Source organism: Erpetoichthys calabaricus, chromosome 3 (genome assembly GCF_900747795.2).
Source record: "Erpetoichthys calabaricus chromosome 3, fErpCal1.3, whole genome shotgun sequence".
In the NCBI taxonomy this organism is placed as follows: domain Eukaryota; kingdom Metazoa; phylum Chordata; class Cladistia; order Polypteriformes; family Polypteridae; genus Erpetoichthys; species Erpetoichthys calabaricus.
Genome location: NC_041396.2, coordinates 174941190 through 174954215, shown reverse-complemented (window position 1 = coordinate 174954215; position 13026 = coordinate 174941190). Strand labels below are relative to the sequence as shown.

The window sequence follows — 13026 nt, the reverse complement described above, 5'->3', positions numbered from 1 at the left end:
TGATTTTGATAGAATTAAAGTCATTTTCCTTTTAGGATATTTCATTGTATTCTGTGCTTGTTTTTATACGATGAGATATTTACATGTACTCCTTTTTTAATTGTACAGGGGGGATTTTCGAACTGGCAAAAGACTAAATATGCGTAAGGTAATTCCCTATATTGCCAGTCAGTTCCGGAAGGATAAAATCTGGTTACGACGAACAAAACCCAGTAAACGGGAATATCAAATCTGCTTAGCTATAGATGATTCCTCAAGCATGGTCGATAATCACTCAAAACAGGTACAACTTTCAAATCACATTTACATGTCATTCCTTAAATAACTGCTTTATACTGATCTTATACAACTTTAATTTCTGAAGAATTTTAGTGTACAGAATTATACCAATTGTCTTTTTCTCCAGAATGTGCTTCTGAAAAAAACTGAAGTTATCCATGAAAAGTCCCAGCTAATAGACAATACTGTACAGTTAGCAAAACACTGTGCTCTGCCATTGAAGACAACAACGTGTAGTTCTATTTTATTTGCTTATCTGTCTTTCTCCACTTTCTGCTGGTCGTTAAAGTGCTCTTTTTTTGTCATTGCTCAACAAGTATTGCTGCTCCATCCTCAACATGCTGGTATCTTTGGACATTTTTAGATAAACTGAGTTTGTCACTCTGATCCGTCAAGTCCAGACAATTGTACAAAGGAATGGGAAAGAGAGTGTTGCAGCCTAGTCGGTACAGTTCCTAATGTTTGCAATGGATAACTTAAAAAATGTTAAAAAACAAAAAAAAAAAAAAAGGTTAAAAATTACTCTTAGCCACTTGAAGTGGCTGATTTAACACAGGCAACTATTCTGGCCTGTTTTCAGTTGCATAGGTTAAGAATAGTTCTGCAGATAATTGTGCATTAAACAGATGGGTATTGTGTATGTGCCAGCTGATCACTGCATTGGGTCCAAGTCAAGTTAAATCAACTTTATTGATAAAACACATTTAAGACAGGTAGTGCCGAACAAAGTAAAAGTAAATACAGGCTTAAATACGCACACTTGAGGTTCAGCAGTGAAAGCAGAAAACACTTGTGAAAAGTCGGGAGCAGGCACTGATTACAGTAATCCCTCGCTATATCGCGCTTCGCCTTTCGCGGCTTCACTCCATTGCGGATTTTATATGTAAGCATATTTAAATATATATCGCGGATTTTTTGCTGGTTCGCGGATTTCTGCGGACAATGGATCTTTTAATTTCTTGTACGTGCTTCCTCAGTTGGTTTGCCCAGTTGATTTCATACAAGGGACGCTATTGGCAGAAGGCTGATAAGCTATCCAGCTTACTTTTCTCCCTCTCTTGCGCTGAGTTTCTCTGATCCTGACGTAGGGGGTGTGAGCAGGGGGGCTGTTCGCAAACCTAGACAATACGGACGCTCGTCTAAGAATGCTGAAAGATTATCTTCACGTTGCTACCTTCTGTGCAAGCTGCTTCCTGAAGCGACATGCTGCACGGTGCTTCGCATACTTAAAAGCTCAAAGGGCACGTATTGATTTTTCACTGTTTGTTTTTATCTGTCTCTCTCTCTCTCTCTCTCTCTCTCTCTCCTCCTGACAGAGGGGGTGTGAGCTGCCGCCTTCAACAGCTTTGTGCCGTGGTGCTTCGCATACTTAAAAGCCAAACAGCCCTATTGATTTGTTTGCTTTCTCTGTCTTTATGACAGTCTCTGCTCCTGACTCGCACTCCTTTGAAGAGGAAGATATATTTGCATTCTTTTAATTGTGAGACGGAACTGTCATCTCTGTCTTGTCATGGAGCACAGTTTAAACTTTTCAAAAAGAGACAAATGTTTGTTTGCAGTGTTTGAATAACGTTCCTGTCTCTCTACAACCTCCTGTGTTTCTGCGCAAATCTGTGACCCAAGCATGACAATATAAAAATAACCATATAAACATATGGTTTCTACTTTGCGGATTTTCTTATTTCGCGGGTGGCTCTGGAACGCAACCCCCGCGTTGGAGGAGGGATTACTGTACATGCATTGCTGTACCCACCATACGGCGAACCACCCGGATTGAGATCGGAGTGCAGCCATTCAACGGGGTGACACCTCAGCACCACACTGGACAGTGTGCGTGCCAGTCCTGCAACCAACCCCTGAGTTCTTCATACAAGTTGGAGGACCTGCTTACAGGGCTGGATGCACGTTAACATCACACCCAGGACAAAGCAATTGCAGGTTAAGGGCCCTGTGCAGGGGCCCCACAAAGCAGAGTCACTTCTGGCATTTATAGGATTTGAACTGGCAACCTTCTAATTGCCGGCATAGCTCCCTAGCCTCAGAGCCATCACACTTGTGAAAGCCCTTCAGAAAGTTCCTCTGTGTTTTTGACCAGTTGATTAAATGCTTGTTCTTCCTAATGTTGTGCAAACTCTGCAGATGTGTTCTCATTTAGTCAGTAGTCACTGTTTGTAAGGGCTGTTGTTTGGTTCTTGGCTCTTAGGCACAGTTATAGCTGTCAGCCTGGAGACATCAGAAATCTTTTAAGTGTTGCATAGAAATCCTACTGGAAGTTTGACATGATCCATGGCATTTGTGTATATGACCAGTAGTGCAACATGTGGCACATACTGAATTGATTCTTTCCACATGGAGCAGATTTATGTTAAAATATCTTACAGATGTTGGAGTGGAAGCCATTTTTTTCTAACATTCTTCATGTTGTGTTTTATGTAGATGGCTTTTGAGTCTCTCTCTGTCATCGGGAATGCCTTGACCCTTCTAGAAGTTGGACGCATTTCTGTCTGCAGGTAAGACAGTTAGCAAGAAGTAGATGATAGAGCATGAGGAGAAGAGGACATTTAGTTCCTTCAGGCTAAGTGGATTTTCCAGATCTGCAAGCTGTGATGCTACCACTGAGTCATCTCCTGCGTTGTTTGTCTGTTTTCTGGACTACAACAGGTTCAGTTCCATGTAAAAGTTTATTGAAGTAATGGTAGAAAACTGTATCAGTTAAAGCCAAGCAGCCAAAGTATTGTAATTTGAAAACGCATGCATGCTTCAGCTAGTTGTGCTGATTTGTTGCTGTGGCCCTCAAAGATGTGTGTTAGGTCAGTTGGCTTGTGGGTAATGTGCGTTTGTGTATGTGAGCTGGGATTATTGGGAAAAGGTCTTGATTCAAGTGCAAAGAAGACAAAAAAAATCCTATTTTTTTAAAGGCCGTATTTGTGTAGCTAAAGCACCTGTTGTTTTTTGACGTGTTTATGCCATATGCTCACTTGTCCCTGGATAATCCTTTTGTTACCATATACTGCTTGAAGGATGTAACAGTGACAATAAAGGTTTACCCAAACATTTTATGAGTATTATCTGAGATTTAACTGATAAATTCTAGACTTGCAGGCCATGGTCATTGGTATCATCGGAGCTACTGAATACAAAGTTTACATTATAATTTTACTTCCCCTTGTGTATATAAACTATCTGTATATAATATAAATGTGAACCCGTTGTTCTTTTTTTCCTCTATCCTTCCATCAGTTTTTAAACCCAATTTATCCTTTCCATACGAAATTTCCAAAGCATAACACAAAGCTTCTTGGCCTAGCAGTTATTAGAGCTGTCATGATTTAAAAACTGTGTGGATGCAAGTAACTGTCTTCGTAGGCAGAATTTCCCTGATAAACATCTATGCCAACCGCCTGAAGCCTTGCACTGCTCATTGTCGTTTTTTAAATTTATTCCAGTTTTGGTGAATCATTTCAACTACTACATCCATTCCATGAACAGTTTAATGAGCAATCTGGTTCTAGAATACTCAGGCTATGCAAGTTCCAACAAAAGAAAACTAAAATTGCTGAGGTGAGTCTTTTAAATATGTTGTATATCATTATTATTTAGGGAAAATATTGTTGCTTTGTCATTTTCTTCTGTTTTGAATGGCCTTTTGCACAATCAGAGTGCTTCTTTTAAACACTATTTCTCAGTGTCATTGTGATACTGCCAGATTTTACAGTTTTACTATTGGGTTGTGACTGTTTGTATTCTGAGACTTTGGAAGGAAGCTGAAAGGAATGAAACTGTACCAGTTTGGTTAAATATGGGAAACTCTTTGACATACACTGTGCTTCCAGCAGCTGTGACTACTAATTACCATTAATCAAACAGAAATCCGATGGTTCAACATTCACTAAGAACACAGCGCCACTGTAGACGGTATTCTACTTTCAGTGGCACCCATGCATGAAAATCAGTGATTTCAGCCATGCGTGACATATGAGGTGTTTAATGCATAGGAGATGCTTGGCATTAGAACCTTCAGAGACTTCTGCTCTGACCAAATGTTTACCTTCTTCAAGCAGATTTTTATAAAGATGAGCACTGTTTAACACCTTCAGGTCCTCTCCTCTTAGTATTCATTGCAGTGTAACCATCCTAAAACCATCATCACACCAAAAAAAGTATTTAATAAAACTTGATTCTGTTGAATAAGAGCTCATTACAACTTTTATTGCATTTTGAGGGTAAATGTCTTTGTTTTTTCCACGTTTAGTTTTTGGACTCTGCAGCAGGAATGTTTATAACAGCGAGACAGCAATTCCAAACTAATATTGGTAAGTAAATGAATTGTCACAGTAACTGAAAGCAAACCATGCAAATGTATGTTTTTTTTTTTTTATAAACTTTAGCTCTTGAATTAAATTCTTTTGAAAATAAAATATAAAGTTTATTGTGCCTTCACTCAATAGTTTTTCCTAAAGCTCTGTATTTTAAGTCCTACATCTTGGCTCGGTGCTCTACATATTTGATCTTCGGATATCTTTGTACTCACAGAAACTGCTCAGCTACTGCTCATCGTCTCTGATGGACGAGGCCTCTTTTTGGAAGGGAAGGAGCGAGTTACAGCAGCGGTTCAAGGAATACGCAGCGCCAGAGTTTTTGTAATTTTTGTAGTGCTGGACAATCCTAATTCCAGGGTAAGGAATACATTTTTTTAGATGTGCTTAGTTTAAATATTACTTTGAAGAGGGAGCAGGAACTGATCTTCATCACCTTAACATGGCCAGTGCTGGACAGCCTCCCCCAGACAGCTTCCGCTTATTTGACTGTGTGTGGAGCACAGCAATAAAGCAACATTACTCTTAGGAGAGCACAAGTCCAATGCTCATCTTAAAAAAAAAAAAAAAAAAATGTTGCCTTCTTTCAAGACTCCTGTGAAACAGCAAAGGAAAAAATGGATTGCAGTGTTGGAAAGCCTGTATGTAATATTCTACAGGAAACAAACAATTGTTGATAACAGAACAGGGGCCTTTGCTGTGAGCTACAATGAGAAAATGTGTACATTCAAACAAATGTGCTAGTCAGATGAAAAAAAGAAAGCTAGGTCAACATCTGTTCTAATTTATGGTAGCAACTCGTTATACCTTAACATTCTTGTTCTTATTTCTCACTTTAAGCCCCACCATGTCGCACAAAACAGTCATTAAGAATATTACACTGTAATCATCAATGTTACATGGCCATTCTCGCAGATCTATAGAAGCTCATACCTAACAAACAGCCTCCGTTCTTTTTGATACATGTCCAGCGCACAAGGTAGTAACAGTCAGGCAGTCTAAGAATTCATTTTGCATTCCTCAAACTTGTTAATATACTTTTAACAAAGGATAACTTTGCCCTTCGCAAGTGCTGAGGCTCATATTTGACTTGGGATTAAATAATGGCCTTTGAGCACACAAGTGTTTTGCTATAGATCAGAAACACAGTATCTCAATTATGGCTGATCATTGATTCGGTCATTATTTTATCTAGCACCATACAAATCATGAAAGTCATTACAAGGTGCTCTATTGAGCAAGCAAGATTGTAATACAGCATTAAATACACAGAGTAGTTGGTTCATTCATAGTGTAGGATTTTGTTTTATTAATTAATAATCAAAGACACCCACCCTGGGACCGCACATTAATGCACTGAATAGCATGTAGGAGCTGTGTTTCACATTCCAGGTGAGACGCCAGAAACATGAAGAGATCTGTACAATTTATGAATAACATTCATAAACCATCAAAAGTCTACATTAACACTTTTCCTTTTCTCTGTTGTGATTCAAAACATGGCTGAAGATGTGGTTTCACAAATAACACAGACACACTTATTGAAATATTAAAATTCATACAATTTTAACATAAGGGTAACAGAACATGGATATACTATATGTAAATATATAGGTACAGTATATACAAAAAGCACAACATAAAACATAAAATAACTAAAGCTTTTTTCTCTTGATTTAAACAGAACTTTCCTCTCTTATAAAATCAGGATTCATATGTTGTGTGGCTTTTCCTATACTTCATGAAATTAAAATGGACAAGTTCTCTGCCTGTTTATGAAGTTTCTGTTCCCACCAAGTGGTGGCCATTTGCTCACAGCAGCTATCATTCACCCTGGCTCAGGGACCATCCCCTGCTCTGTGGAGTTCCCTATCTGCACGTGTGCGTGAGTGAACATGCATGCGTGCATGAGGTGCTGCTTTGCCCTTTCCTTTTGGATTTAGGGTGAGAAACTTACACTAGTCAGAACTTCTCCTTCACAAGGTTATTATCTTTAGTTGCAGTTAACACCAATTCCTTAGTACATTAGCTGGCTTTGTCCTGTCCATTACATTGACGTTAATAGTTCTCAGAATCAAAATATACTTAAGATTTGAGGTGAGCGATGCTTGGTTCCTTCTCATCTTTCTTCACAGATGGAAGGGTTTTTCAGCATGCTTTCTTTCCTTTGTTCAAGTGGTCTCCTTTCTTGCCTTTGGTCGCACCTTCTGTTTGCAGGCTGTACTGCAGTCTTTTCTTCAAGGGCTTTGCACAAAACGTCCTCAGATGCCAGCCAAATTACGTCTGCTAAGTCAATCTGGTGATCAGTCAGTGGCCGTCATTAGCAAGGCAAATGCAGGGTTTACGTAGTTTCTTTTTCTCTATCTTACTCCTGTCCCCACTGTCTCTCAGCAAGATTGGATTATTTGTAACCTTGACCAAACTCTAACAAAGATAAGTATTCCACCTTCTCAGTCCAACACATTTGTCCACTGGTGTAGAGGGATTACTTTGAGAGTTCTGTTGTGACCACACCCTATCAGTTATGGGTTCTGTCAATGGGCAGCCATATTATGGCCAGGTCAAGCTTTGGCTTAGTGAAAGAAGAGCAGTTAGTCAAGGTGCTACAAGGGTTTTTATAGGGAGGAACAGAAGTGAACTCATTGGGATCTTGGGTGCACAAAAGCCCAATCTTTTGCTTGACCACTTGTTACTCATGCTGGATTTATGATTCTTTATTCAGAACTTGAGCCCATTTTGTGCCTTACAGAGAGATGTCCCTGTATTACATGTTCTGATATCGATCATCTTATCAGATAAGGCAGCATATGCTGTAATCCAAAGGGAGACCATTCAGGGAAACAAACTTTTAGTTGGCAATAAAAGTGTCTGGCAACAGTTTGCTGACTAAGGATTTGGCTTCCAGCCTGGCAGTGGATAATGCTAGTCTATCCTACAATAGACAGATAAGTGAAAATGCTAGGCATGCAAATCAATCAATCAAAATAGCAACTACCATCAAACGGACATTTGCATCTTTAGTAAAATCTAGCAATCCATTTTCAGACTTGTATCTGATCTGGTTTATGTGACCCTGAACTGGATTTAGTAAGTCAGAATCCACCCCTAGAGAATAAGCCATCCTATTACTGATCATGCACTATTACAATATAAAATTATGAAGATTGTCACATGATTGCCATGCCCCTGAATATGAGAAATGCCCCATGTTTTGGAGCAGCTGTTCACAGCTAGTGGTCCTCCGGTGGAGTCAGCGATGTCGCAGTGACTGGGAGGGACTCGTGAAAAGAATGGAATGCAGAACAAATGAATGAAGAAGTGGATGAACAAATGAATGTAACAGAAAACAACTGTCAGCCTGAGAGAACAGATGACTCCTACAAACAAACCCAGGAAGGCCACTAAACAGAATGAGGGTTTTAGGACAGTTTGAAAGTCTATGTAGCTTATTTGTTTAGTGTTCACATTATAGTCAAATATTCTGGAGTGTTCAGGAACAAACAACCTTTATAAGTCCATAGTGGAATTATAAAGAAAATTTGATAGCAGATATGAGGCCAGTGTAATTTGGCTAACTTCAGGGCTAATGTATATACACCATTTTCCTTGGGTTAAGGCAGCGTTCTTTGAGATCTGTAACTTGTTAATATTTTGCTGAGAAGTATCATTAAAGATATTTGAAGCAATGCAAACACAATATGATAAAACCGTTATCTGGTGAAAGAGATTATTGAAAATTGTTAAATGTTGCCTGCAAGAGAGATGAGGTGTACAACACCAAGTCTGATTTCATTCTTATTGTAGTCAAGTCAGGCAGGTGGTTATCACAGAAAACAACATAACATCTTTTTAAAAAAGTAGCCTTGCATGGCTCTGATAAAGATGGGAAAGATTAGTGTCTGCTGCAGTGACAGCAAAATGATAAGGGCTTTATTTACTTTGATTGAGGACCGAGGCACATGGAATATTGATGGAGTAGGGGGAGACCCCCTTAGATCCATCAGCATAGCATTATGTACAAGACAGGAACCTTGAGAGGTTACCTGTCCATTACAGACAAAAAACATTTTATGTCTATTTTGCAGATGTTATTTCACTGTCTCAATACCCAGTGTATATATGATAGATATAGTTGAAAGAAATCACTTGTGGGCCTTTTTGACATTCTTTGGATGGGTGGTTCTTAGATTGCAATCTGAGCTCCATCTAAATTTTACTAAAGACTGCTTGCATAAACAAATAGCTCACACAAAAATGTGCATCTCCATCTTTATTGGACATGTTCTGAAAAGTGTAAAAAGTGTGTGAATCTCAAGAGAATCAATAAGAAAAATATTTTGTACATAGATATGCAAATATTAGTAAAACCAGTTGCTGGGCTGGACTTAACCATAAATGGCACCCTGGGCTGAATGGAGAATACCCCATCGTAATTGTGAGGTTCTATTAGTGGTCCGGTGTTCACTGGACACTGAAATCTTGCTCTGATACTGTGGCATAATACAATAAATTAGCGAGGGAGAAAGCTTTGCTTAGAATATGCATATCGTAAATAGATTAATCCTATCATACACGGATACAGAATGTGTAGTCAAAAGCCATGCCACTGTGTACTTCTGAGCAGCAAATTGCTGAACAAGGACCAAGCACTTTACATGAGATGCTATGTGTGTAGCACTAAAATAATTATTTCATCATGTGGATTAAGGTAATTAAAGAGCCACTGCAGCTCTAGTCAGTTAAGAGCACAGAATGCAGAAGCAGGTTATTTTGAAGATAGAGATGTGTTTCCCCTGAAATGTGAACATTTGTCAGTATTTGTAATCTTGGTCACTTTTTGCCCTCACCACTTAGACAAAGCCACAGCTGTGTGTGACTCCTGCATTTACTTCTCTGAAAGTCTCTGAACTTTTCTTGAATCCTTGTGAGGTCTGTCAAACGATGTGCTTCAGTTGTGTACCAGACAAACTGCTGCTACTCAAGCATCTAGGCCCGTCCCACCTGTCAAGAGCTGTCAGTTTTCTATGTGAGTTGTTCCACTCAGAGGAGATTTATTGGTTGATAATTAGACATTTTTCCTGAGAATATGAACTTTGAGCATGAAAACTAATATATAGTAACAAAGGCGCTATATGAGCGCCGATCCGACACAGACTGACACCGGAGGCACATATAAAACAAACTTTTATTTTTCTTCGCCTGTGGGCTACGTCTTCCCCGTACCCACAGACACAACACAGTCCCACAAGCACAAAACAGCAACACAAAAGCACAAAGCAAAACACACTTCTCTTCACCACTACTCCTCCTGTCAAGCGTTGTCCTCCTCCCGACTCTGGCTCCCCGGAGTAACGATGGCTGGCTCCTTTTGTAACATCCCCGGAAGTGCTTGTTGACCTACTTCCGGCAGCCATTCCAGGTGTGGCAGAAAAACCTGCCCAAGAGGGCTCAGCAGCTGTTGCAGCACTCCTTGGCGGCACCCTCAGATCCCAACAGGGCAGTAACCAACTCCAACTCCCATGAAGCCCTGCAGGAATCCGAGGCATGGCTACAACCCAGCGGGGCTGTCATCCATGTCTGTTCCCCTGGACAATATACAGAAAGGGTGCCCTGGCTATCTGCCACAATATATAACTGTGCTGGTCATGTGTATATTATATTGTTGGATATCAAATAATCTTTCATAACTTCTTACCCAGGGTATCGCTTAGTGTCTCCTGTTTTTTTCTTACTGACTAGTTTTCCAGACATGCAAATGTTAAATTCAGAAATATTATTTTTAAAGTCTAAAATACACATTTTTTGAATATGGACACAGTTAAAACCTCCAGTTCATTCTACCCACAACAGGTGACCTTCTATGTCAATTTATTTATATAGCACATTTAAAACAACATAGGAATGCTGTGGCCAAAGTGCTTTACAATAACAGAAGAAAAAAAACATACAATTAACATAAATAGAAATAAAATAAATGAACATAAATAATAAATAGAAGTAATGTTACATAATCACAATGAGTAAACCGTCAGTATTACTGAAGGTCACGGAATGCAAGTGAATAGAAATGAGTCTTTAATCTTGTTTTAAACAGTTCAATTGTAGTCAACTCCTTTATGTGATGAGGTAAAGAGTTCCACAGGCGAGGAGCAGCAGCTGCAAAAGCCCTGTACCCCTTAGTTTTACACTTGGTACGAGGGACAACAAGAGACAACTGACCAGATCTAAGCACTCTGGATGGCTGGTGTAAAGCACACAATTCAGATAAATAGGCAGGAGCAAGCCCATATAAAGATTTAAAAAAACTAGCAAAAAGATTTTAAAATCAATTCGAAAACTGACAGGCAGCCAGTGTAAAGAAGCTAATATTGGAGAAACAGAATCAGACTTTCTTGCCCCAACCAGAAAGCGAGTGGCAGCATTCTGGACCAACTGTAACCTGTGTATCAGGGATTTGCTAATCCCAGAATACAGCAAGTTGCAGTAATCAAGGCGAGAAAAGATAAAAGCATGAGTAGCTTTCTCAAGATCCCTAGAAGATAAAAAAGGCTTGATCTTACCTAATAGACAAAGCTGGAAAAAGCAACTCTTGACTACGGAATTAACTTGTTTCTCAAAAGAGAGGTTACTGTCAAAGATAACACCAAGGTTGCGGACTTGAGGTTTGCAAAAGACAGAGAAAGAGCTGAGAAGTCCAAAACCAGTTTGGGCTTTAGCTGATGGACCCACTATAAGCATCTCCGTTTTATTTTGATTCAGATCAAGAGAATTATTAGCCATCCAGTGTCTTAGTTCAGAAAGACAGTTGTGCAGCTGATTTATTGCAGAGTTGCAGACGGGAATATAAATCTGGGTATCATCAGCATAGCAGTGAAAAGAAATGTTACATTTCCTAAAAATAGCTCCAATACGGTGAAGGTATATAGAGAATAAGATAGGACCCAAAATGGATCCCTGAGGAACACCACATTTAAGAGGAGCAGTAGACGAAAAAGAAGAATTTAAAGTCACTGAAAGTGTCTACCAATTAGATATGACCTGAACCAGTTAAGAGCAGCCCCTTTAAGCCCAACAAGATGTTCAAACCGCAACAGCAATATGTCATGGTCAATAGGGTCAAAGGCAGCAAGCAGTCAGGTCCAAGAGGACAAGGACTGCAGTGCCCCCTGAGTCAGTAATAATAGAAAGGTCATTGAATACTTTCAGGAGGGCTGTCTTGAACAAGTACAAAAGGAAACCAGCATTTTGCTTTTTTTTTTTTGGCTAGGATGAATAATGTGTGCTGTTATGATGTCCATAGTTGTTTAAATGTTGCTGTAGTAAAGGTTATTTCGCCTCCCATTCTAAAATAAATTCTTCATGGAAATAATATAATACATTTATGCTTTTATCTTCTCAGGATTCAGTTTTGGATATTAAAGTGCCCATTTTTAAAGGGCCAGGAGAAATGCTGGAAATCAAATCCTACATGGAGGAGTTTCCATTCCCGTTCTACATCATCCTACGAGATGTGAATGCTCTGCCGGAAACGCTGAGCGATGCGCTGCGCCAGTGGTTTGAGCTTGTGACTGCTGCTGACCAATAGCAAGCCTTGAAGTGACTTGCTGGCTCCTACAGTTTGTTTGAACTCTTAACACGGCTGCTATGTTTACAGTTGAAGACTTGGTGCACAGTGCCTTTTACAGTTGGCTTTGTTTTTCAGTTTTTTTTTTTTTTTTTTTAGCCAACTTATTTATCACTTAGCAATATAATGTAATCTTGATTTTTCAGGGGAGCTTTAAACTGCTACCATTAGCAGTTAATAAAAAGACATGTGCATTGAATTTTTGTTAAGTACTATATGGAGGGATAAGCAGTTACTTATTACTACTTCCAGTGCCTTCGCAGTGCCAAATGAGACTGCAGAATTATGATGATTCTAGCATAATAATGGCCTTTTTAAGCCTTTGTATTATGCATTTGATTTATTTCCCTTGCCAATGTGAAATATATATTGATTGGACCTTATGATGCAATTTTAGTAAACAAAATAAAATATTGTCTGCATGTACATAGGCATTTTTTCCTCTGTTTGAGGAAATGGTTTTCCCTCATTTTACAAGTGCACTTCTGCCTGATTTCTGCTGATGGCTTTTCAGTCTGTTGTAATTTTACTTAGTTAAATCTGAGCAGAGATAGTTGCTTCTGGAAGAGCTAGCAGTAGTTGTCACCCAGTGTTCCAGCTTCTACCCATAATCCACATACAGACTGTTGACTGGTACAGGTAAGTGACCCTCTGCCTCTGGTTTTGCTGGTGCCTTTATGGTAGAGCACCATTTCCACCCAGTTGTTTTTCTACTTTTTTTACTTTTGCTACATTTGGATCCTGGGCTCTGATCGTATTCAGTCCAACTGCACGCTCTTTTGGATCTTTACAGATGCTTTACTAAAA

The 13026-nt window shown here is 39.3% G+C and overlaps 1 protein-coding gene across 2 annotated transcripts in view; it reads left to right on the top strand.

Moving 5' to 3' along the window:
• The window catches only part of mdn1 (midasin AAA ATPase 1), a 306186-nt gene extending 293160 nt beyond the window's left edge, over positions 1-13026 (top strand). For both annotated transcript variants that reach the window (XM_028791087.2, XM_051925449.1), the window contains exons 97-102: positions 109-283; positions 2716-2789; positions 3726-3840; positions 4532-4592; positions 4813-4955; positions 11995-13026. In XM_028791087.2, coding sequence (XP_028646920.2) covers positions 109-283; positions 2716-2789; positions 3726-3840; positions 4532-4592; positions 4813-4955; positions 11995-12180 — 754 coding nt within the window. In that variant the 3' untranslated portion in view covers positions 12181-13026. The remainder of the gene's footprint in view (positions 1-108; positions 284-2715; positions 2790-3725; positions 3841-4531; positions 4593-4812; positions 4956-11994) is intronic.